Source organism: Podarcis liolepis (assembly GCF_965112155.1).
Source record: "Podarcis liolepis genome assembly, chromosome: 7".
Classification (NCBI taxonomy): domain Eukaryota; kingdom Metazoa; phylum Chordata; class Lepidosauria; order Squamata; family Lacertidae; genus Podarcis; species Podarcis liolepis.
In genome coordinates, this window is record NC_139561.1 from 69,394,774 (window position 1) to 69,420,375 (window position 25,602).

At 42.8% G+C, this 25,602-nt stretch overlaps 1 protein-coding gene across 50 annotated transcripts in view; it reads left to right on the plus strand.

Annotated features, from left to right (window-relative positions):
- The window catches only part of EPB41 (erythrocyte membrane protein band 4.1), a 131,494-nt gene that overhangs the window by 27,539 nt on the left and 78,353 nt on the right, over positions 1–25,602 (plus strand). For 10 of the 50 annotated variants that reach the window (XM_083512081.1, XM_083512086.1, XM_083512087.1 and 7 more), the window contains exon 1: positions 15,326–15,599. The exons of 18 other annotated variants lie outside the window; for them this stretch is intronic. In XM_083512081.1, the coding sequence (XP_083368207.1) occupies positions 15,448–15,599 (152 nt within the window). In that variant the 5' untranslated portion in view covers positions 15,326–15,447. Of the gene's footprint in view, positions 1–15,280; positions 15,600–25,602 lie in introns of those variants that run through there. 22 more of the 50 variants (XM_083512090.1, XM_083512092.1, XM_083512107.1 and 19 more) reach the window with 8 other exon arrangements.

Consider the following 25,602-nt stretch of genomic DNA (forward strand, 5'->3'; position numbering starts at 1 on the left):
ACAGACAATGTTTTGTAACTCTAAGGTGACGGGTAGCCAGTGCGGTGCCTTAGTCTGGAGAAAAGACGAGTAAGAGGTAACATGACAGAAGACTGCCAAAATTATTCATGATATGGAGAAAGTAGGTAGAGGAAAGTCCTCCTCCTCCTTTCATAATGCTTGTGTGCACCCAGTGACGTTCAGAACAGATAAAAAGAAGTTCTTCCTTTGTGCACCACATAGTTAAACTGTGGAACTATAGTTAAACAGAAACAACCTGGTGTGCTTACTTGTCACCGCCTTTCGTGTTTAGGATTTGGGATGATCAGCTGGCTTGCAGTGTTAATTTAATTAAAAAGTATGCTTTTTGTAAAAAAAATAAAATCCGCTAGAGGGCTCCGTCAGAACCCATTAAGAGTTTGAGCTGGACAGATTCAGACCACCAGTTCCCCCATCCCAACAAGGCTTCCCTTACGTAACTGATCCAGGCTTAGCCAGACCCAGCAAGAAGCGGAGCATGAAGCCGATCAGCTCCCCCCCAGCCTCCAAATTCCAGCATCGTATTTTCCATTCTCCCAAACTCTGCTGGATTCTCTGACGTTTCCTTGCTCTCCTTGATTTTTGGGTTGTGAAAATCGGATCCGTATGTGAGATTACCACCCAAAGCTTCCCATAAACCCACATCGCTGAGATTAAAAAACAAACAAAAAACAAGGAACACTCACACTGGCCATATGCAGGGTGCTTGGAGCGTCTGTGTTTTAAGTAACACATGGCAGGTTTTTAAACCTTCCTCCCCACCCATGCTAGCTCTTTTTAATTATAAATATACCTCTAAAAAGTGTCCAGAATGAATTTCTGGCTGGTTTAGTTGCTTTTTGCTCTGGAGGAAATCTTAACGAACAACTGCTGCTAGACTTTAGGGGGAAATAAAGAAAATCTGTAGGTATGAACTCTCTCGCCTTTGTGGATTAAGGTCACTTGTACGTACAGCTGTTTTTGAAAGCTGCGTTGCCTGGCTAATCAATATGTTGCCTCTCTCGCTCTTTTCCATGTGTTGCTCTCTGATGGATTCTGCTGGCTCACCTACGGGCTCCCTCCGATTGGCTCCTCTTTTGGTGAGTATGTGCTTCATTACATTGCTAATAAGCGGAAATGGTCCTTCCAGATGTGGATGGGTTTCCCCTTTTATTTTCTAATTCAGTTCTACTTGTTTTATCCTACAGCATTTCCCTTCTAATGCAATTGAATGACTTATTTTTTAAAAATTGTACTCGTTGTTTTTTTTGGAAAATGGAGAGGGATGGAAGTCAAATGCTTGAGAGAGGGTTTTAGATGGTAGTGAGTTGTTCTGCTACAATGGATGGCTTTTTCTTTGGGATTTTCCCCCGTTTGCCTTTTTGAATGGAAGAAGTATATTTAGCCTTCATTAAAAAAGCCAGATTAATTTTCAGTCTCTTATTTGTATCCCGGGTGTTTACAAAAACAACAACAAAAAACCCTCAAGAAGGAAAGGGTGAATCAGTTGCTGTATTTATTTATTTTTATATAGGAGATTCTCCTGTAAGAACTTGCAGGAAGAGAGGGAGTAACTTCTCAGATGTTCTTGTTCGTTTAATGGCTCTTAAAAAGAGAGTAGAGAAATCAATGAAGGATAAGCCTGTCAGTGACTACTAGTCACTAGTAGGGATGTTTTGCCCTGTGTTTCTTACACACAGTACTGTTTCCATTCCACTGCAGTTTGCATTCTGCCCAGAACGACGTTATTGGTCTCGCTGTCCGCATTGGCAAAAATCACATAACTTATGCTGTTGCTTAAATTATGTTGTCATTACATTGTTCCACCTCATTCATTTCAAAGCAAAGGGAACACAATGCAAATTGGGGGGGGGGGGACAACGTAATCAATTGCGTATTGTTTGCAGACTGAAAGCAAAAACTGGATCGATATGTATTCCCGGTGTGGGATGAATAAGCGAAGGAACAATTGGGACTCTTGAAGCACACTCCTGCTCATTCATTAGGAATCGGGGCCAGCATTTGGCTCCTTTTAAATTCCGGTACCAAATTTGCTGGGATTGACTCTATTTGTGCACTCTCAGGTGCTGTTGATTCCTCCCCAAAAGGGGTTCGTAGTTGGTGCCAGTCAGATGATCAGTTCCAACAGCAAACCCCGCTGGGATTGGCTGAACTTGAGGGTTCCCTGGCCTGACTGTAAGCCCCATTTGGAGGGTACCTTCCCTTTCCTTTTGATGAAAGCCCCTGTCCCTTTGTAGTTGGATCACCTGCTGCCATGGTGGCATCATGTGATTGACAGGTGGGAGGCTCCACCCACCTGTTAAGGTGGCCCATAGTGGGACCATGGGAAAGCTGATAATCTAGCCCACTGGCAGATGCCGCTCTCCACCCTGACCCAAGTTTCCCTGGGTCAACTTTCTCTGTATGTATACATTCTAAACTGCACGTTGTGGAAAAGGGGCAAATTCCAGCACTTAAAACGCTTGCTACAAACTTTTCTATACTTGTTTGGGAATCAGAGTTTTAGCCGGAGCAGTGGACAGCCATTATTCATTGATGAATGTTGTAAGTCTTTACTGCTGGCCGGTACGCAAGATAATTAGAAGAAGACTAAATGCTAGCCTGTTAATGATGGGAGTGGGAAAACGTGTGATATACTTGTTTCACTGGAACTGAGCTTTGCTGATGGAGGATTTGTTAGCTAACTTACGTTGCCTTTTCACCTTCATTTACATATCTTGCAGTCCAAATCTATGTTGTCAGTCTCTGATGGGCTAGGCTCTGTTGGAAAAGTTCCTTTCAGCTTACAATTTGGAGGGTAGTGTGTGTATGAATAGTCTTGCAAAAGCTCTGCAGGGGCGTAGGAAGGGAGGTGCGGGGGTGCAGTCCACCCCAGGTGTCATCCTTGAGGGGGGTGACAAAATGACACAACATGGGGGGGGGGTGACACTTACCACAGAGCCTGGCCTGCAGTGCCGCTCCAAGTGCCAGAGCAGCTAGCTATGTCCCTGCAGCTCTGGTATGGTTCAGAGGGCATAATCTGCTTGAACTCAAGAAGAAACATTTGGCATTGCACTGTTTCTGAAAGTTGCAGCCTTGTGCAAACAGCAAATGAAGGATTTGTCAGGTCAATATGAAAGTGTAAGTGATCACTGTCTTACACCCCCTGTTAGGGAGCTTGGGCCAAAATTAAGCTCTTGCAAATCCCATTGATTTTAATGTGAGATAACTTAGTTTTCTTTAAGTTATCAACATGCTGCTTAAAAAAAAAAAAAGACTAAGCCCACATAAAGTGACTTTTACACCCCCCCCATAATAAATAACTTTAAAAAGACATCAATTGCTAGTTGGGGCTGGTGGGGTGGGGCAACATTTGGAGGAACACAGAGTTCCTTGCCACTGATTTAAAAACTGCAAGCCAGGTGGTCTATGGCCACTGCCTCAGACAGCATTGCTAGTTGCAGACTTCATGTTTCCTTTGCACATTGTGCAAGATCCCAGGCATCCTTGTCTGGTCATATGCAGGTTCATGCATGAGATGCCAGACCCTTGAGATCCCTTCCCACTATTTGGTTTTGTTGACCTGTAAGTGCCTGGTTTTCTAAGGAGCAGCGAAACCATTTATGAACAAGAGTGTTGACATTTGCCCAGGCTTTTCCTTGGGAGCTCTTTACTTCCTGTAAAGAGACAGCTGAAATCATCTTTCTCAAAGTGTGAAACAGCATTGCCTCTGGGGAAAACATGCCTTTCCTTTTTTGCTGTTCACTAGTTTGCTGAACCTGATAGATTTGAAGAGAAGGGGAGGGTGGGGGAAGCAGTCAGTTAAACAAGAAGAAAAAAAACGCAAGAAAGATAATAGGGGGACTCTGCTGTGGATTAGACATCAGGGAGAGCTGTGACAGCTTTGAATTGGCTTAACATACTGGGAAAGGCTCCATAGGTTCATTCTGTACATCTTGATATAAAGATGTTATAGTTATGCAAACCCTGATCCACAGTGCCTGCTGCTAACCATCTTAATTATGTGCTCGCCAGAGGAAATAAGTGGGGCACAGAGGAATATTTTGGCCTGATAGGAAACTGCAAAGCATTTTCTTGTATCTCTTCTACCATCAGCTACCGATGTCAGTCTTTAAGGCTCTCCTCTGGGGTCTGCAATTTTCCGTGGTTGGTCTTTGAATGTAAATGGCAGTGGTTATTTATAGCCTCAGAATAAAATCCTTTTGCTTTTCATGTTCCAGACCACCAGAGGCAGCCAGATTCAATTCTCATTATTTTGTCATGAGCTCTGCAGTACTCCCCCCCCCACTCCACGCGAAAAAATCCCAGCTCCCAAAGAAACATTCTAGGTTACAGAGCTTATTCTGTTGATACTGTGGAAACAAAAGACCTTAAAAGCAAATCTGAAAACACTTTAATTTTCCACAAAGTAAACACAAACAAATAAATGAGGCAAACATTATGACTGAGGTGGATTTGTTTCTTTATGTATATTATTATTATTATTCTTGCATGGAAGCAAGCACTGGTATAAGCTAGCTACAATTTAATTTTCAGGGATTTAGCAAGTTGTGCGTCTTTCTGTTTGGTGTGTCGTCAAAGAGCCTTTTCGCCATTCTAAAATTATTATCCACCCTTACCCTTAAGGCTGGAAGGAGAGGTGAGAGGGGAGCTGTGAATAAAAGTAAAAATGTAAAGAGCTCTCTTCTTACGTGATTACAACGTGCTTTAAATTCAAAATTAATTTTTCATATTTCTGCTTCTAGCCAGTGTGGTGCAGTGGTCAGAGTGCTAGACCCAAATTTGAATCCCTGCTCCACTGTAAAGTTAATTGGGGTTGCAGTCCTGTATCTCACAAACTTAGAACCCCCATTGAACACGGTGGGATTAAGCTCTGAGCAGGCATGTATAGGATTGCACCGTGGGTGACTTGAGACTAGCCCTTGTCTCTCACCCTGACCCACATCACTTAAGTTGTTGTGATAAAGTGAAGGACTAAGCATGGTTCTTTGAGCTTTCACGAGGAGGCAGTATTGCTTGTTATCATATACTGTATGCTGATTCCAGTCCTTGGGTAGGGCAGGTCATTGCTTATAGAGCCATAAAGGCACCACCCATTGACAAGAGGAGGTGTGAGTGGACTTGGGGGAACCCCCCAAGCCATGCAGAAGAACCAAAACTCCTTGAGTGGGGAGCTCCCTCAAAATAGCCTAGTGAGAACTTTGCTGGGAAACTTTGCTAAAATAGAAAAAGCAGCAGGAAGATGCAGGCAAGAAACCAACAAAAGTGGTTTTTCCGATGTGTTGATTTTTAATGTCGTGTCCCCCCCCCCCCCCGGTGGCTTTGGATTCAGTCATGTTATCCACAATCTTGGTCAGTGTTGACTTTGCTCTTGGAAATCTGCTGTGAAAGCCCACCAGATATTTGTCCACAACTTAGTGCTGAAATGCATTTTCTGTAGGAAAGGAAATAGTGCTGAATATGTCTCATGAAGAACTGTTTCAGTTCACCCAGTTCCTTAGAACCCATAATGGAAGCCCCCTTAAAAATGCAGACCCCCACCCCATTAGTCCTTTCTTTGTAATGTGGTTATACTGTGTCGTTAAAGTATACTAATAGCTACACAAAGCAATTGTTTTGCGTACCCCAAGACATAGTTAGGTGGTGGTACCATGGAATGGGATTTTCCTCATGTGAAGATGTGGTGGATTTCGGATTAGGACCACACATTCTTTTTGGAACAAAGAAAATTCAACAGCATAGGGTCCCTTGGGTTCCATTTCCATTTGTTCCTAAAATAAAACACAGGGAAACTATGTGCTCCATTCGGGCACCAGAGGCGGAGGATTTATCTCCTGTACCATCTTGGGTGGCAGCTCATGGCAGCTGCCATTATGTCCTTCCCCAGAATTCTCTGAACATCAGATCATTTTGTGGCATATACTGGGGGAGGGCTTATTATGGGGCACCGTTTCCCATAGTGCCCTGGGTATTGTGCTATTATGGGGAATTGTGGGGAAACAAAATGGCCCCCATAGGTGGTGATAGTTTTCCCCAAAGTGGGCAAAAACAAAAAGGTGGTTAAGAAGAGGAGCTGCTGCAAGGTGTGATGATGGCCACCAACTTGGAGGTCTTTAAAAGAGGATTAGATTAGGCATAGGCAAACTCGGCCCTCCAGATGTTTTGGGTCTACAGTTCCCATCATCCCTGACCACTGGTCCTGTTAGCTAGGGGTGATGGGAGTTGTAGTCCCAAAACAACTGGAGGGCCGAGTTTGCCTATGCCTGGATTAGACAATTCCATGGTTTATCCAAGGCCACCAGCCACTGTGATCATGTCCCAACTTCATTATCTGAATGGCATGGCTCTGAATACCAATTGCTGGAGAACATGTGTATAGAGCAGGGGTCAGCAAACCTTTTTCAGCCTTGGGCCGGTCCACCATCCCTCACACCATGTGGTGGGCCGGACTATATTTTTGGGGGGGAAATGAATGAATTCCTATGCCCCACAAATAACCCAGAGATGCATTTTAAATAAAAAGACACATTCTACTCATGAAAAACACGCTGATTCCTGGACTGTCTGGCGGCCGGATTTAGAAGGCGATTGGGCCGCATCTGGCCGCCGGGCCTTAGGTTGCCTACCCCTGGTGTAGAGAGTGTTGTTGCACTCAGGTCCTCCTTGTGTGTTTCCCAAAGCATGTGGAGGATGCTAAATTAGATGAGCCTTTGACCTGACCCCGCAGGGCTCTTTTTATGGTCTCTACTGCTGTCGCAGCAGGTGGCAGAGCATTATAAAAAGAGATACCAAAATTAAGAAAACTGTAGATGAAAAGTGAGCACCTGAATGAATGAGAGGTTAATAAACACAAACCAAATGGGATTTTGATGAATGTAACATCATAGTGAGTTGGGAGGGGGGTGGGCAGGCTGCATCCCTGATCTAATTCCTGGATCCAACAAGGATCCAATTGTCAGACCACCTTCTTGGTATTGGGCCTGCTAAGTTTGGGTTGGTAAGGTAACAAAGGAAGTGGCTCTGTGCCAGAGGGCAAATGGGTGGGCCTCCCTCCCTTGACTCTAGTAGTTAGAAAGGCAAAAGTTGTGTGTGGGAGCTAAAAGCTACAAGCAGGCTGGGCAGCTGAGAGGCAGAGCCATGCCTGGTTTCTGCTGGGATCCAAGGGTGTGGCCGTGGGAGAAGCAAGACCCTCTTGAGATGTTAATGCCGTGAGCCCCTCCATCGTAAGGTCAGGTTGCACATATGTGTAAATAAACCATGCATCATAAACACACAACAGTCTCTTCTGTCCCTCATTCTGAGGAAACCAGAACCCTGGGAAAGGGCCTGGAACACCGGAAATCTTGCACCACTCAGATACTTGGGCAGTGTGCAATGAGACTTCTGGCATCTGCCAGCTATTAAGAAAATGTTTAATGCTTTAGCTGCAGATGCTGGACAGTGCCTTTTATGTAATGGTTGTATAGATAAGCGGTTGCTCCAAAGTGCATTCTGCTTTGGGCTTTTTCATTGTTACCAAAACGTCTGTTAGAGGGAAGAGTGGATGTATGTGGCAAACATTGGTATGTGTGTGTGTATGTGTGCTTAATATCTCTGAGGCATATTCAGGTCTCTTTGAGCTTATACATGTTGGTGAAGCAAAATGTGGCCTAAGCACTGAACAGCTGTCACTATTTTTACCCCCGAACTGTTAACTCTGGTATGAAAGAGAAGCCGCTTTATAAATATAAGAACAAAATTCTGATTAAAACAATAATTCTGAACTTCGGAGGTATACATCTGTATTCTCTGAAATATTTATCCCACCGCAGCACTGCCCTAGATCTTGTCTATGTTTCCTGTCTTTAAAACCCCCTCGGTAGTATCATGCCCCTTTTCTCGCGCATTGTTTCTTTCTGAACTAATAAACTTAATCGATCTCTTTGCTTGACTGCTCTTTCTTTCACTCTAATCCTTTCACCTCTCTATCCTCTTAACTGTTAGCCTAGGAGGGAATCACGGCTCTAATCATGTCATTTCAACCCCTCTCTTAATGACCAATGTTTGTTTTTGTGCTAGATGACAAGTTGAAAGAAACTGGGATTCAAGTAGCTACGCCTCCTCAAATGGCATCCATTCAAGAAACTGTCAAGCACTGAATCTGTTTAATATAGCCAAATGTCTTTATTTTAGGAAATCTTTATAGTAGGCCGTCGTTATTAATATGCATGACCAGAAACATTTTCTCTCTCCTCATAAAAGGCCTTTAGCACGTGGGGGGGTTGCATCTGTGTGTCTTTTAGCCACAGGAGCAGTCTATTGTGACCAGCTTGCATCTCCTGCAGTGCTGTCTGTACCATGAGCCCCAAGAGAGGAGAGAAAATGTTTTGAAATTCCCTGAATGCAGATTTGCAGCCAGCTGGCTTTGACACACAAATGAAGGTGAAAAGGGTGACTTTTCAGAGTTTGAATGGAGGAGGCTATTTTGATTTCCTTTCCTTCTTGGAACCCACAATAATTAGAAGGCAATACAGTTATTTGTATTTGTTGGTGGCGAGCTTTGCTAAATTGTTAGGAATCCAAAATAGAGCATAGGCAAAAGTTGTAGCCATACTCTGTGACTCCTACTAAAACTCTATTTCAATATTTCTGCTGAAGCAATTACAGTGGCAAATAATGAAAAAGGGGGAAATAGCAAACTTAAAAATTATTATAAATTCAGCAACCTATCAGTCGCTTAAAAACAGCAGTAGCCAAATACTTTTGGAAGAGATGCACTTTAGACGCCTGTCAGAAAAAAAGCAGAGCAAAGACAGGCTCAGATGGACTTACCTTAGAGTAGGGGTAGCTAATGTGGTGCTCTACATATGTTTTTGGGCTCCAATTTATATCAGCCCCAGCCAGCATGGTCAATGGAGAGGGATGATGGGAAATGTAGTCCTACATCATCTGGAGGCCCCATGTTGGCTACTCTTGTCTTAGAAGGGCATTCCACAATCTTGGTGCCATAACCGAAAAGGCCCTGTCCCTCATGGTCACTTCCCATGCTTCTGGTGGTAGTGGGGACTTAGAACAAAACCTCATAGGTTGATCTCAGTGCTATGGCAAGGTCATATAGCTGGAGGAAATTATCTGAATATACTATGTACTTGAATATATTATCTTGCTTTGTGTATTAAGCTAATTATACTTAGGAATCTACCTTCATGAGGCTTTTCCCTGAAAGGTGGCCCAGAAATACTTTTAAATAAATGAATACTATAAAGAAAGATTTTCCACTTCTCTCCAAAATCCTTACATACCTAATCCTGCTCAGACTGGCAGTATCTTCTCACTACCAAGATAAATTAAATTTGAATATATTATCTATTACAAGGATAACCTACTGGAAGAGTACAATTCTGTCCCCTACTATTTGTCATTCAAGACCAAGGATGGATGTTTCACTTTGGTCAAACAATACCAGTATTTCCTAAACTTTACAGTAAGATTACAGACATTGCTCTTTTATTTAATTTTTAGAAACATTTATCTTCAATGTCATAAAGGAAAACACAAGTTGGTGCCCTGGAAACAAACATAGCAGTTAACACAAAATGTTGTAAATCTCATAGTTCTTCAGCAAACTATGATTTTTAGTGTGAAGTGGATTAGTTGCATACAGGCTAAGGTGGATTAGTTGCAGTTCTGCTTGCTTCATTTACATATATATATATATATATATATATATATATATATACTGCCATATCATAAAATATCAGGGCACTTATACAGTGTTTTGAGAACATCTTTGTGCTTGGAACAATAATTTTAATAAGAAGAACCAAAAGCTTCATTAGCTATTGGCAATGGCCTTGTCTGAAGTGCTTTGATTGCAGTCCACTCACTCAACCCTTGAACTCAAAGATGGTGATATATAAAATGTAATAAAATAAACAAACAATTCCCTTCACAGCTAAATCCAGTATCTATCTTTAGGGCTGCTTCTCAATTTCTGTTGATAGCAGGTGTATATTGCAGACTGCTTAAAAATACTGCTAAATGAAGCAGCCTCTTACAGAGCTTTTATTTCTACCCACACTTGGATTAAAAGTCCGAGCTATGAATTATTAGGAAGTATTCATTTAGAAATGAGAAAGACATAAGGTTTGGCTTACTTAGTGTGTCGTCTGAATCCTGGATCAGGGCTAACCTATTTCCTACTTAACCAAGTAGGCTTATAGCCAAGAACAAACCTGCTGAGCTAAAAGGACCAGAGAAGAACAAAGTGGCTGTGATGTCTTCCTTGGGAAGACAGCATTTTTGTGCTAAGTCATAGTCTGGTTTAGTATTACATGCAAATGTGGCCGGTAGAGATATTGGGCAAGACAAATGTACCGTATTTATTCTATTGCATATTTATCCCACCCTACCTCCCAGTAAGTTGATAAGAGAGTTAGCCTGGGCTTGAGAGAATGTTTGCTAGCCCAAGAACTTTAAGGAACTGAGCTTCATGGATTTGAACCCAGGTTTTCTGGACCATAACTAGACTCACTAGTCAGCCATTACAGTATACTATACTGTACAGTGGCAACATCAGCACACTGGTGATTTTTGGGGGAAGAGTCACTGAAGAACACACAAACACGTTTTTAAGGAGAACATTAATCCACTAGCTATTATCTGATGGATAATATGAATTTCTCTTCTACCTTAAAGCACATTTGCTGCTTGGTCTTTTCTTACACATGGGGAAAATATCTCTGCTAAATTAAGAGTTACAGTTAACTTACATGAGTCCATTTTAAATACCTGTGCTTGGGAGCATGCTGCTTAAGCAAGAGGTGTTCAGGCGCTGGTGTAAATGTCAGTGAAGAGGAGAGGAAGGACTGGACGCTGCTTTTCTACGCTGTCCTAAAACGTTAGGCGCAAGGCCACAGTGCAGTATGATTTGGCAGGCAAGTTCTGGAATGGACTTTCTCGGGCTTTTGTTTTAAGGGAATGCACTTCTTTAATGTGCCATCACAACTCTTTGGAAATAAGGGTTTTGAGATGTTGTATCTCACTTTTCTCCACCGAACAGATGTAGCAGAATTGCTTCACATTCTGGTACTGTAGTAGTTTGAAATAAGGCAGAAATAAGGTGTACATAAGGGACGATCCCAAATTGTTAAGCACTTGCCCTGGCCATTACTTGCCAGGATTCTGCCCTGGATATATGTTTTCATTCAAAACAAAGATTTGGTACGAACTGTTCCTCATTCAAAGGCTCCTTCTTCTTACGAGTTCCTTCTTCAGAACTGAGTTGAGCAATTTGGTGTTCCTTCAGGGGTTAGGTTTTAAAAATATGCACAAGATGAACTTAAAAGATATGATTCAGGTCGGTAGCCGTGTTGGTCTGACGCAGTCAAAATAAATAAAAAAATTAAAAACTTGTCCAGTAGCACAACTAAGTTGGTCTCTGAGGTGCTACTGGACAATTTTTAATTTTTAATTATTTATTAAATGATACAGTTAGGGAACAATTCTTACTGATTTTATTACTTGCTGTTATTGTGGTGGTATCAATGTGCATGGCTTTGTAGAAAAAGACAGGTCCTTGCGTCAAGGAGCTTACAGATAAAGGTCCAGGAGGTATCCTCCTCTTAAAATAAATAAATAAATAAATAAATAAATACAGTGGCTGTCGCCTGACAAGTTTCTGGTAACGTCAGAGGAGTCCTGTTGGATTAGAGCAAAGGCCCATCTCAGTTTAGACCGCTTCGTTTCCATAGGGGCATGCCTCTGGGAAGTCTCTGAGATGAGCAAAGGGAGGCAGTACAAGGTAGCACCACTACTTGGAAGCAGTGCCTATTCCTCCATTGCCACCAAGGTGGCAAAGACCTAACTTCACAGAGGACAGTGCTCTATCTGAAAGGCTGTCTGCCCAAGTTGGTTTAAAGTATTATAAGAAGGGAGAGCATTGGTCTTGAAGTTGCCCATCAATGGCAGCATGTGAACAACAGATGAAGTACAGGCAATGGCTGATTTACACACGTCCAGTTGGTGCATGACTGTCCATGCACAGATTGTGGTGACCCGGAAGTGGCAGGAAAAGGGGGCAGAATGGTGGGTAATGGTGGAGGAGCGGTCTTATGTGTGCTTCGCAGTCATGTAGAATTATCTGGAACACAACCCCTGCACAAATCACGAATTGCCTGTAGACAACCTGGTCACCTGGTCACAGTCTTTCCTACAATGGTGAGGTGTACTTCCAATTTGCTCCTAGGCATACAAATTAGCACATGCAAAGTTTATGCAAATCTGTGTATTCTTCGTTGATGCGTAAGTAGTCATAATCCCTGCCAGCCACAAACACTTTAGGGATGAAGCATCCTTTATCTCAATCTCTGGCAGCTGTGGCCCTCTCCAAAGTGTTTGGGGGTAGGAGTTGATCTGGAAAAAGAAAGTTTGACCCTGCCTTTAGTTCTCACAAATTAGCGTTATAATTTATATAATGCAGTCTATGCATCTGGTGCTTTTACAATGTACATGTTTGACAGGTTTCTACCCAAAGGGTTTACAATCTGGTTCCTGGGTTTGCTTCCCCCATCCATGTCCCAGCCTCTTTCTTTTGTGTAGTGCCTTTTAGATTGTGTGCCTGAGGGCAGAGACTATCTTATTTTAATGATTTTTCTAAGCCGCTCTGGGAGCCTTCTTCAGCCAAGGAGCAGGGTAAAAATACTAAAAATAAGTAAACACGTCTAAAAATAGACACAGGGAAAAGATAAAGGGAGAAAAATGGAGGTAAGGGTAAACGGGGCCGATGTGTGATTGTTGTGATTATAAGTACTTTAGTTTAGTCACAAGAGGTTAATGCATTGACGAAAAGGCTTCCTGGAAAAAGGTGAATTTGGCAGAGGAATTTGGGGGAAGTAAGAGTGGTGATCACACAATGGGGAGCAGTTCCATGTATAAGGACATCAAGTTCCTGGCTTGGGGAAGCTGGACCATTGGATGATTGGATAACTGCAGTGTGCTGTTTGTGGGGCTACCTTTGGGGTTTATCTCTGGAGGCTGTGGCTGGTGCAGAACGTGGTGGCTAGGTTGCTTGTGGAGGCAAATTATCACCCACATATAACACCTTGCTATCAGGATTTGCACTGATTGCCAATCTGCTACCAGGCCAAGTTCAGTGTGTTGGTAACTAACATATTAATACCCTGGATAATTCAGGACCAAGTTACATGAGAGACTGCCTTGCTCTTTTTATGTCCGGTGGATCCCTGGGGTCTGTGGGGAAGATTATCCTGCAATTTCCAAAGATCTCAAACACCAGCTCTGCAGTCACTATGGCTTGCCCCTGTTCCTATTGAGAAATGACAGGCCCCTCTATCTGTACTTTCAAGAAACAATTTAAGACACTTTTGTTCCGACTGGCATTCCCAACTGGATAAATGGGTCTTTGCCATGAGTGTTTGTTTTGTATTGTTTTAGTTTTGTTTTAAATGTATCGGTTTTTCATTGTACATTGACTTGATTATGTAGAAGGCAATTAATATGTTGTTGTTGATGATGATGATAATAATGGAAGAAAAGGCAGGGTTGTTTCAGGGGGAAGGAAACCTTTCGGAGGCTGGGGTGCTGGAGGTGGATGATCAAGGAGAACAGGGAAGAATTGGTCAGATCATAAGAGCAAAGCCATGTAGGGTTTTGAAGGTAAGGGTGAGAAGTTGGTGCAGGATTCAGGAGGGGTGTAAAAACAGCTCCAGTGATGGTCAGGGAAGTGGCAAACTAGCCCTCCTCTAGCCTGTCGCTGTCATTGGCTCTATCTTTGGTAGACTGCTCTACCAGACCTATGGGTACCAGCCACCTGTGTTCCAGCAAAATAAGGACTAAGAAGCAGGATGCATGTTGCAAAACATGTTACCGATTATGCACATGATTTAAAAAGAATAAGGGATACTACTGGTGCTTTTGCTTTCCGTATGAAGTTATTATAGCAAACCAAAATAAGTAGCATGGGAGTTTTTGTTTGTTTGAAGTGTGTTTGTGTGTAGGAATAATGCTAGTTTTTATCAGTTGGGGCTTGCAGGTAAACCAATTGATTATTTAATTTCTATACCGCTTAATAGATTAAAAATATCTCTGAGTTGTGTACAAAAAAAACTAAAACAGATACCTTAAATAAAAAAAAAATACAGTTACAAACGTTACATTAATACAAAAAATACTAATATAGAAAAATCAATATAAATTCATTTTCCTTCGGACACACTCTCCCCCTCAGCCTCACCCAGGATCCCAGCAAACTCTCAGCTCACCCACAAAAGTCTCATACTGAGAAGCCTTCCTGGAAACAACGGACATTACCCTAGTCTCTCATGCTAGACTTGCTTTATATGGGCAGGCCCAAGGCAGATGGTACTTCCTGTCTACAACTGTGTCCAATTCAGCAACACTCTGCACCCAGTTCGAAGTGCAGCAGGTTTGTTGAGTCCACCCCCCCCCCAGGGTGGTCCAGAGGATGGGGAAAAGCCCCCACTCCACACACAGCTCTTCCTTCGCCCTCTGTCCTTTCCTCCGTTTACAGCTGCTGTTCCTGCGAATGCCAGGTGCCAGGCACAACAATGGGGAAGGTGTGCTTCTCCCTTGGAGGCATCCGGTTGCCGGCTCTTGGCAACTGGATGCTGGACCAGATGGGCTCCTTGGCCTGTTCCAGCAGCGGTGCTCTAAGGTTGTGCGGACATGCTCCCATTGACCAGTGCTTGCTCCTGCTGGTTTGGGAAGAGGTGTACAGGCGACCATATACTCCTCCTTATCATATGCTCTATCCCCTCTCCAGACAGCTTTGATCCAAATGGGGGTGGTACACACACCCCTTTGTGTATTCCTAAAACGTATTACATTTTCGGTGTGATGCCGTTTTGTTTATGAAACCTGCGCACCCCTTGGTAAGAGAAGGGGTGTTGTGTGAGGCCAAAAAAAAAATCATTTTAAGAAAGAAATATTTCTTAACGCGCGCGCATCCCCCCTTCCTCTTTATGTGAGGAGGTGAACAGAGAGGAGGAGGCGGGCGGGCGGGCGGGCGCGCGCGCACCATCCCTTCACACTGACCCAGATGGCCGTTGGTCTCGTTCGGGTTCTTCCTCCCCCCCCCCACTTTTTGGTGGCGAGCCGCCTCAACAGAAGCACCCCTCAGTTTTGTGCGCGCGCAACCTTTCTCTCCCGCCCCCCCACCTCGCTCCATCTGGTCCGCGCGCTTTTATACCTTCCGTTTCCACTACTCCCCCCCCCTCAAATAAACCCTCCTCCCCTTCGCGTGCCGCGCGGGCAGGCAGACAGGCGAGCTCGCTGCCCCCATTTCTCTCCCCCCCCCTTTTAATAACCACACGCACACACTCTCTCTCTCTCTTCTCCCCTCCCTTTCCCCAATAGCTGAGCAGCAAAGCGGCTCCGCCTTCCCCTCCCGGCCAATAGAAACTTACTACTATGTTATGGGGCGGGGGAGCGGGAGGTGGTTGTAGGAGAGAGAGACCTGGGGCCCCTCTTTCCCCCCCGCCTCCTTTTCTCCTCCTTCGTTGGGCGCCTTCGGCAAGCACTATCAGCGCCCAGCATCAGCCGCTGGGGAAGAAGGCAGGCAAGTGAAGCGACCATAAGCGGCGGGGTAAGGGGAGAACTGCGGCGTGGGGGCCGGCGGGGAGGGGGAGAGATTCCACAGCGCGCGCGCGCGCGCCTCCCGGCCGTTGTTTTTTTCGCTTTTACCTCAGAGAGGGACGCGTGTATCTTGTTTGTGTGGAGGGAGACGGTTGGCGAGCGCTGAGGGGAATGCGCGGGGTGGCGAGTGGCGGCGGCGGCAGCAGCTCGGGGGGGGGGAAGGCTCAGGGGGAGAGAGCTCTATGGCCCCCGGGAATTGGGTCGCATTTTAAGGTGCCGTCTTTTGCCTCAGGCGAGCCTCATGGTGGGGAAAAGGGTAGTAGCGGCGCGCGGCTCTGAGGCGCAGCGGGAGTCTCCTGCGCTGCGCCAAGCGGGGGGCATCGGGATGTGGCGCAGGGAAGGGAAGGGGGTGGTCTCTCTCTCTCTCGGCTGGATCCCTGCCTGGCGCTGAAGAAAAACCACGTTTAGCGCTAGCGGTGCCTCCTGAAAACCGTATGCGTGTGTGTTGTGTGTGCGCGCGCGCTTGTGTGCTCGGGCGCGCGCCTGTGTGTGTACCTCGCATCATCCCTGCCAGGGGATGGGGAGAATTATGGGATGGGTAGGCTGTGTGACTCCATAAGAAGATCGCCTAGGATTGTTGGTGCGGAAGGGTTCTGAGGGGCGGGGAGAGGAAGGAATTAAAAGGAGAGATGGCGGGTTAGCATCGGGGGGATGGCATCCATTTAGTGTCCTGCTCTCCCTCCTCCTCCTCCTCCTGGAGATTTGCTTGCAGGGTGGGCGGAGAGAGAGAAATAGAGATGCGCTAAATTAAAATCCCTCTTCCCTCTTACTTCCCTCCTCCCATTTTTTAACCTTCTATATTTTTTTATTTTTTTGTCGTAATGACAGGAAAGGAGGAGGATGATGGTGGGCAGAAGGATATGGCAGTGACAGGTTGGAGTCTGAACGGGGTGGGGGGGGATAGAGAGGACCTTCTTCCGCAGTTGTATAAGCGTTGGAGGGAGGGGGAGGGGAGAGAAACAAAGCAGCTCAGGTAGAGGGGGATGGCTTGCAACATTGAGATGGAGTCCGAGCAGTCAGTTGTTGCTAGCAGATGCTGTTCACATGTGTGCCCTGCTTACAGAGAACGTTGTAGCTGCCTTAAAAACAATACATACTGTTAGTTGAGAGCACTCAATCTTCCTCATTTTTGTTTTGTTTTGATCACATTCATACACGTCTTCCCAAATACAGTTCAGAATATTTTTTTGCTTTTGCTCCTGTGAACATCAAAGAATATTATGTAGGTAGCAGAAGTAGTTTGAAATTTCAAAGTGATATAAAGCTAAACTATTCATGGACACCCAATGATTTTTACCTCTCACTTTAAAATAAAGGTTATGGGAAATCTTTGGGATATTTTTTATTTGAATTGGCTGCAATATTTGATGGGTAATGTGTTTATTTCCTGTGGTTTTTTTCCCCCCAACCATGGGAAATAGGATGGGTGGGTGTTTCTTAGACGAGACTGTGATATTTACCCCAACTTTGAAATTGTAGTAACTTGGAGCTACAAATTTTGACCATACGGGGAAGGGAGGCAAGATACAAAAATTCGTTGAACTGTGTCACATTTCATTCATGTAACACTAAAGGTCTGCAGAAGGAAACAAAGAGAGTGGAATACTAACAGGACATAAACTGGGTTAGCCAACCCTGCCTAAGGCAAGAGGTAGCATTTTGTCTACCCACTTTGCTTAATCTGCCTCCTTTGAGATAAGTAAGGAGGCCTTACTGCTTCACCTCCTCCTGGCCTTCACAACTAGGGCTGGATGTTGCAGGTTGGCCTTGGAGGTGTTCCTTACCCTGCCAGTGCGTCCCATAGACCTGAAAGTAAGTCACAGGGCTGCCTTTAAAGGTGGCTAAGAGAGCTCACCAGACTTAACTGCATGACAGCTTCCTGCCCCTGCCTGCTGATGTGGCCAGTTGTGACTGCACATACCCAAAGCACATTTTTAAAAAGCTTCAAGTAAATGTTCATTCAAAATTGGATGCAGCAGTTTTAACTACATCCATATAGCAAACAGCACTTGGATGTATACATAGCATATGGTGAAGTGGGTATTGGCCCACAAAAGCTTATACAGTCATACCTTGGGTTACAGACACTTCAGGTTGCATTTTTTCAGGTTGCGGGCCGCTGAAACCTGGAAGTACCAGAACTGGTTACTTCCGGGTTTTGGTGGTCGTGCATGCGCAGAAGCGCCAAATCGCAACCCGCGCATGCGCAGACGGGTTGCAAGTTGCGAATGTGCATCCCACACAGATCACGTTTGTAACCCGAGCATCCACTGTATTGCAGTATGTGTCCTTAAGACACCACAGGAATCTTTGTTGTTTTTGCTACAATAGACTTAACACAGTTGCTGTTCTGGAAATAGTAAACATAAAAAGGTAAAGGTAAAGGTACCCCTGCCCGTACTGGCCAGTCTTGACAGACTCTAGGGTTGTGCGCTCATCTCACTCTAGAGGCCGGGAGCCAGCTCTGTCCGCAGACACTTCTGGGACATGTGGCCAGCATGACGAAGCTACTCTGGCGAGCCAGAGCCGCACACGGAAACACCGTTTACCTTCCCGCTAGTAAGCGGTCCCTATTTATCTACTTGTACCTGGGGGTGCTTTCGAACTGCTAGGTTGGCAGGCGCTGGGACCGAGAAACGGGAGCGCACCCTGCTACAGGGATTCGAACTGCCGACCATGCGATCGGCAAGTCCTAGGCGCTGAGGTTTTACCCACAGCACCACCCGCATCCCCATGGTAAACATGGATGGCATTAAAATTAATATTACAGAATGCTGTAATAAGGATTGCATGTGTGAGATCTCAGACTGTAACTTAATGTATCTGTAGTCTTTCTGATATATCTTGCACTTCAAGTTTTCTGTATAAGCTGGTAGTAAAGGCTGTATATTACAAATGTATACCTACTGTGATGAAATATTGCAGTATCAAGTTGTAAAATAAAGGTGTGTGGAGAAAAGGTTTTTCAGATACAATTTCTCTCCTAGGAATCTAGTATTCAGGGTTTTAGCAATATCCACTTTATCTTGAGTCCACTGGCAGCTTTATCAGTTGTACCAGCTGTCAGAGTTTTGTTTAATGATGTAATCCTGTGTTAATAAGAGAATTTCAGCTGCTGAATGCGTTGAAGCAGTTCATTTGCCTTTTGTAAACAGTCAAAATATATTGGGCCTTAAATTTCATATTTATTTGTTGCAGACTTACTCATTTTATCAATCTCAAAGAGACCTGGACTGTACAAAGTCAAGCTATATGTGGCTTCCTGTAACTGAATCTTTAACTCAATCTGTTAGTTATATGATGCTGTGTTTTATTGCTTCATTGAGTAAACCAACGGGGTAATGAAGTGTTGGTTTTCTTGCTAAGGCACTAGATTTTCTACATTCATTCTTTGGCTGATCTGACTATAAAGCAGTCTGAGGTGACTGATAGTAGATTTTTGGGGTTGAAACTGATGGATGAAGATACTTGAAAACTTCAAATAAATTATTATAATGTACACTAAATTTTGAATGGCTGAAAATAGACACTGGGGCAATGTGCAAAAGGACTGAGCTGTCACGTCAGTTCTTGGTGACGTGCCTACTGCTTTACGCTTCAATATCAGCTTAATCATTTTCTCAGTCCGGAGGATTGTATGTAGCCAAACTTCGCACAGCATGCTTTCTACCAAATCTCTGTTGAGCTGATGGAGTTATGCACCCAGAAATGACTATTGTGCTGGGTTGTAAATAGTTAGGTTTTCTGTATGAACAGCTTGAGGAGCGCTTAGTGATACTGGAGGATAGAAGTTCACTATCTAATCTGAGCAGTAGTGCCCAGTAGGCCACCTGGCATTGCTGAGGACAACTTTATCCCTTATGATGTCAAACTTTAAATCATTTGTGCCTATTTGTCATGGATAATCCAATCATTCAAAACAACATCCTTGGTTGTGGAAATGTCTTACTTAAAAAGTGCTCAGCTATGAAGTTTAGACTCTTTTATGCGATAAAAACATGCCAGCATTGCTGTAGGACTCTTGTTAGATATAAGCCAAAATATATAGTTATGCGGATGATCATTGCTTATAGTCCCATGTGAATTTATCTCATTTGAAAAGTCTCCCTCCCCCGCAAACTGCAAGTGCTTTTTCAAAAGCTTAGTTATGGAAGGTAGTTGTCAGATAAATTCTCTCATGAACTGTAATTGTGGCTTATTGTGTAATGGAAAATGACTCCTATAGTTTTCGAACCATCAGTAAGATAACTTACTTGTTCACAGTTTTAAACCCCTTATATTCAAGTATTGTTTGATACTATGTTTTTGTTGCTGTGTCGCTTGATGTTTTCTGTTTGCTGCTCTGTATAACAGGGTGAAGTGATCTTCAGTCTTACTTGCAATAAATGAATGTGACATTGAATGTGGCATTGAATTTTGCCATTTTGATTTGCCCTGCTTGAATTTCATTACTTCTAAGACACCACAGCAACATTCAACAAGCAGTAATCTAAAAAGGCTATAGTTCAGTGAAGAGCATATGCAACTATACACAGATAATCTTCCTGATGTGAATGGATGCAGTACTTTCAGTATTGTCACAAGCATTTCTTCCAAATTATGTACTTGTTTGTAAAACACAGAATAGGCCGATTTGCTTATAGCAATTTGTTATATGCACTTTGATTGACATCACATCTATTAAACATTTTATCCCACTTCTCTTCTCCTTAGAGAGGTGCTCAATATTACTTACAAAATCCAACAGAATTAAAACACTAAATTACATTATTAAAACAATAAAATAAGTAACACAGCTGCAAAAAGCATAAGACAAAGCTTAAGAAACCGTCCAGTAAATAATAGTTAACTTAATCAATGACAGAGTTAAAGCTTGCTGAAAGTGCTAAGTCTTCAGTGGAAAAATAGATTATCTTAATCTTTAAGTTATTGAGGCAGTGAGTTCTGCTGTCACATATGAGACCCCTTCATGCATTGCTATCAGTTGAACGCACAAAAAAGTTATATCAATTGACCTTAGGGGATGGGCAGATTCACATAGGAGAATCTGCCTTTGAGTAGCTTGTAAGTTAGTTTAACTAAGGTACCCAATGGAGTATCTTTTAAATATATTTCATTGATTTTTCAAAATAACATGGAATAACAACCACCCCACTTAACCTAATTAAGTTTTTAAAAAAGAAATGTTTTTATTTAATTTTTCCAACAATGTGCAAACATAAACAATACAATAAAATAACTGTGCATTTGTTCACATTTTCTCTTGAGCTAAGTTCTACATAGAGTACAACTGTTGAAATTAATGGACCTAACGTAGTCACGCCCAGTACAATTTTAATGGGTGTACTCTGAATAGGATTAGTAATGGCTACAACCCACTGTGTAGATATTGTTGGTTTAAGATTTTCAAACTTATGTAAGTCTATTGGAGTTCTTCAGTGAGATAAGTACTGTATTAGGTTTGTTTAGGTCACACACTTGGTTCATGAGGAGTAGTGGTGAGTCTCAACTTGTCTGGCCAGTGTCCTGCATAAAGTAAATGTGTGTGCTAGAATCTGATCATATCCCAAATCTTTTGCAACATAGTTGTTTCACAGAATAATCATTCAGGGGTTCCTTGGCAGATAAGCCAGCATGGAAAAGAATCCCTGAAAGACGACAGTTTGGAAACCACTGTTGTAGTAGGGGATGAGATTATAAAACTTTTCAGAGAGTAGTACACTGAAGTGCAGACAGATTTGGCTTTGTTTATCAAATGGATTAGATTGGAATGTTCATGGCTTGTAGTTAATCCAGATAATAATATTAGTTGTTAATGCTTGTCCTGTTTAATCTTGTGAGCAGTAGTTCCACATTAAACTTCTAGATATTAACTCATGCTGTTCTAGTTCTCATTTAAAGGAGCTGTTTAGTTTTTTGGGTAGGGTTTGCTAGTTCTGGGGGTAGGAAGAAGCATTAGTAAAATTTTGGAATTCTCATAAGCAGGGCTTTGTGAAATCTGTAACTATTATCATCATTGTATCTGTCATTTGACAAGCGAGCGCCTGACCACAAATACAGTGGTACCTCAGGTTACATACGCTTCAGGTTACAGACCCCACTAACCCAGAAATAGTGCTTCAGGTTAAGAACTTTGCTTCAGGATGAGAACAGAAATCGTGCTCCGGCGGCACGGCAGCAGCAGGAGGCCCCATTAGCTAAAGTGGTGCTTCAGGTTAAGAACAGTTTCAGGTTAAGTACGGACCCCTGGAACGAATTAAGTACTTAACCCGAGGTACCACTGTACACTGTCTAGGAAGTGCTGTTGTATTTGTTTAGATAGGCAACTTAAAAAAAATTGGGCTGTGATAGAAAACCATATCATTAGTGTATCTATCTTCATTTGTGTGTTCATAGGGAAAGCATCTGTGCTGGTAAATGTGCATCTCTTTCATCTTGTGAAGTTTTGTACTTGCCCTCCCACATGCCATGATGGATAGTTTTTCCCATCTGTTGTTGGGAAATCAGAGCAATGTGATATTGCTGACATTAATTGAAAGGGCTTCTTGTAGGTTCAGCATGTGAATTAATTCTTATGAATGCAAGGAAAATCTTTTATTAGGTTGCCTGTGTCACAAGAAGCAGAAAATACTGGTTTTAAAGTATACATGATTTGGCTGTAGGATCCATCTTAGTTTTTCTAACTCAAGCAGCAGCCAAACTTTCCAATGATGAGCATGTGATAACATTTGTGTTATTGATATAGTAGGAAAAGAGTTACCCTAGAAATTATTGGCTGCTGATTTGCATACGTTTAATTCCTTCTTGCTTTGCTGTATAATCTGTGCTCCGTTACTAGTGCATGGAATCACAGTTGTTCAAATTGTTTTTTAAGAGAAAGTTGGAAGTCTACCATGGATGTACTACTGGCATTTATGGTGCAGTGGCACTACTGCTTAGCCAAATTTTGCTCACGTGAGGAGGTGAAAGAGCGAAGTTTTTCCTCTTAAGTGACTGCCTATGGCACAGTAAATCCCCATGATAGTAACATCCACATAGGCAGCCTTGTTGTGTTTGGTATTCATAGGATAAACCCAAACTTGTTATTAAAAGTGTATGAGCAGGCTGCACTCTACCATTTACTTGAAAACCCGAGACTGTCAAGTTTAACCTTGCATTCAGAAGGGTTGGGTTGGGATAGAAACCAGCCTGGTAGCCATGGGCTAGAAGGAATTACAGTGGTACCTCTGGTTGCGAACGGGATCTGTTCCGGAGGCCCGTTCACAACCTGAAAGGAACGCAACCTGCTCGTGCGCGGGTCGCGATTCACCACTTCTGCACATGCACGTGACATCATTTTGCACACATGCGCGAGTGGCAAAACCTGGAAGTAACCCTTTCCGGTACTTCAAGGTCGCCGTGGGACGCAACCTGAAAATGCTCAACTTGAAGCAAACGTAACATGAGGTACATGAAGGCAAATGCAGAAAATTCAGTGCAGCCAACCTACCATAGATTAATAGTCTTGAGCAGGGTAGGCTACTACTTTTGATGGGCTTATTATAGAGACAGCTGACCCCCAGGCATCTTCGCTTGGTCACATGTGATCAATAGCCAGGCTAATTTTGAACACTGGCACCATCCAACCGTTTTAGGGACTCCACTCCGGATTTGTGTAGGGTTTACTCCTTAGCAGTGTTCAAAACTCCCATTGTTCTAGTCGCATTTTGCAACAGGGAATTTCCTTAGCATGAGCAGTTTCTGAGCTCTGGGCACAGTACTGCACTTAAGATTTCAGATTAAAACTGCATAGTGGAAGGAAAGGATTTTTTTCTGCCTCCCCACTTGCAGCTACTCTCTGAAGACTGGAGAAGAGACTTCTTAAGAATATTAGTGGGGTGGGCAGGGGAAGGACTAGACCATGTGAAAAATGAACATAAGATTTTAGGTGCAGTTCACTTATTTTCAGCTTTGTATTCTTGTTATAAAAAGTGTGCCTTCACATTTTGTTGTTGCACCCATAACCTAGATTTAAGGTGCCATTTAGCTCCTAGTTTTCATATCTCAGTTTCTAACACTGCTCCTTAGCCTCTTTTTAATGATAGAGGTCTTACATGGTTCAATATTATCAGTTTCATTCATATCAGTCACACATTTTCCCTGTGTGCTTTACTGATATGGTCTCCTGTCTCTTTGCTTATATTATTCCTGCTGTGTTTTTGCTTTGGCAAAATAGATCTTATTTTATCTTTTGGAAATTAGTGTTCAAAGTATTAATTTTCTGAAAGTATTTAGGTCTGTAGTGTTCTTTATGGTTTGTGAGTTAACTCTTCTTGCAAAGTAGAAATGATTTACTGCTTAAAGCAGAGGAAATAAAAACAGGAAATAAACTTAAAATATAGCAGGTTAGGGAAAATGTTTTTACACAAAACACAAATCATCTGAAAAGTTTGTGCTATATTCACTAGTGTGTCATTTTCTCCTCTGCATCCTCATTCGCAGTGACCATGACAGACTAGGAGAGCAATAATCTTGAATCTGGCATTTCCATTCTGAACACATTACTGTGCAGTGTGCCATTGAGTGGAATGGAATTTGTTTCTAAATAATCTATGCTTTTTTATTTAGTTTAGTGTTTTAGAACCTCTTCCTAAGGTCTGCTGTGCAAAGCAAAAATTGGATATGCTAGGCTCACTGAATGCAGTATTGCAAGTTGTCAATTTTATGTTGGTCCACCACCTCAGGACAGTAAAACTATATATTGTGATCACCCTGCATGATGACCTGTGTTAGGAGAGAAATAGTGTGAGTGTGACCCTGCTGATTCTCTTCAATTTCTCTTTGACTTTCAATATCGTTGACCATGATATCTAGGGCTGGTCGAGTTTGAATTCATTTCTGGTGAGGCAGCACAAACAAGTAAAGTCACAGAAAATGCATGCTACCAATATCTAATTGTTTCCATTGTGGAAACAGTTTTAACTCAAAGCATCAATTAAGCTTGTCATCATTTGGAGGAAAAAATAGGGAGTTTATTTCACTTGTGTGTTTTCCTGACAATATGTTGGAATGTGAAAGTTTCCTAAGTCATAACAGATGTGGGACAAGTGGAACCCTTACAGGAGGGTGGTAGTCCAAAGTACAAGCCACAGGATGCCAGGTATTTACACTGGCACAAGTACTGACATAGCAGCAACCCTGTGCAGACTTACAAAATATTCACCCAAACAGAAAATCTTAGGGTTATTTTAATAAAGGATGTGGATTTGCTTTAATTAATGACCACGGATGGTGTCTCATCTCAACTTCTGTTGTGGATTTCCTTGTTGTACCTGTCCCTCAGTGAGGATTAGAATTTTGCATTGACCTCATTACTTGGCTTTCTATCTTATTTGTTTGAATAGAATGAATCAATTTTTTTGAGTGAATAATTTTGATTTGTATATGTTACAGCAGTGAATGAGAATAAGTATAGCTTTTAAGTTTTGATTTTAAGCAGAGGTCGAATGGGCATCTGTCAGGGATTCTTTAGCTGCTATTCCTGAATTGCAGGGGTTGGACTAGATGACTGTCAGAGTCCCTTCCAAGTCTGCAGTACTATGATTCTATGATGACTTTTTTAATTCCATCTTAAGAGATGCAGGATACAATATTCTAAGTTATACTCATGGTAGACCCATTTAAATGATTGATATTAACTTAGATCCTTTGATTTTAACATGTAGACTCCAAGTATGTCTAATATTAAAAACCTTATACAGAAGTGAGGAACCTTTCTCAGCTGAAGGCCTGCAATCTTGCGTGGGAAACCTTTGATAGGGAGCACTGACATTTGCCAGAGGGAAAAGTAGGTAGGATGTAACTCTTTGCCTTTTGCATAGTAAGTTACATCCAGTCACACAAAAGTTTCTGTACACACACAAATATATCCCAACTCCACCAAGGCAAACT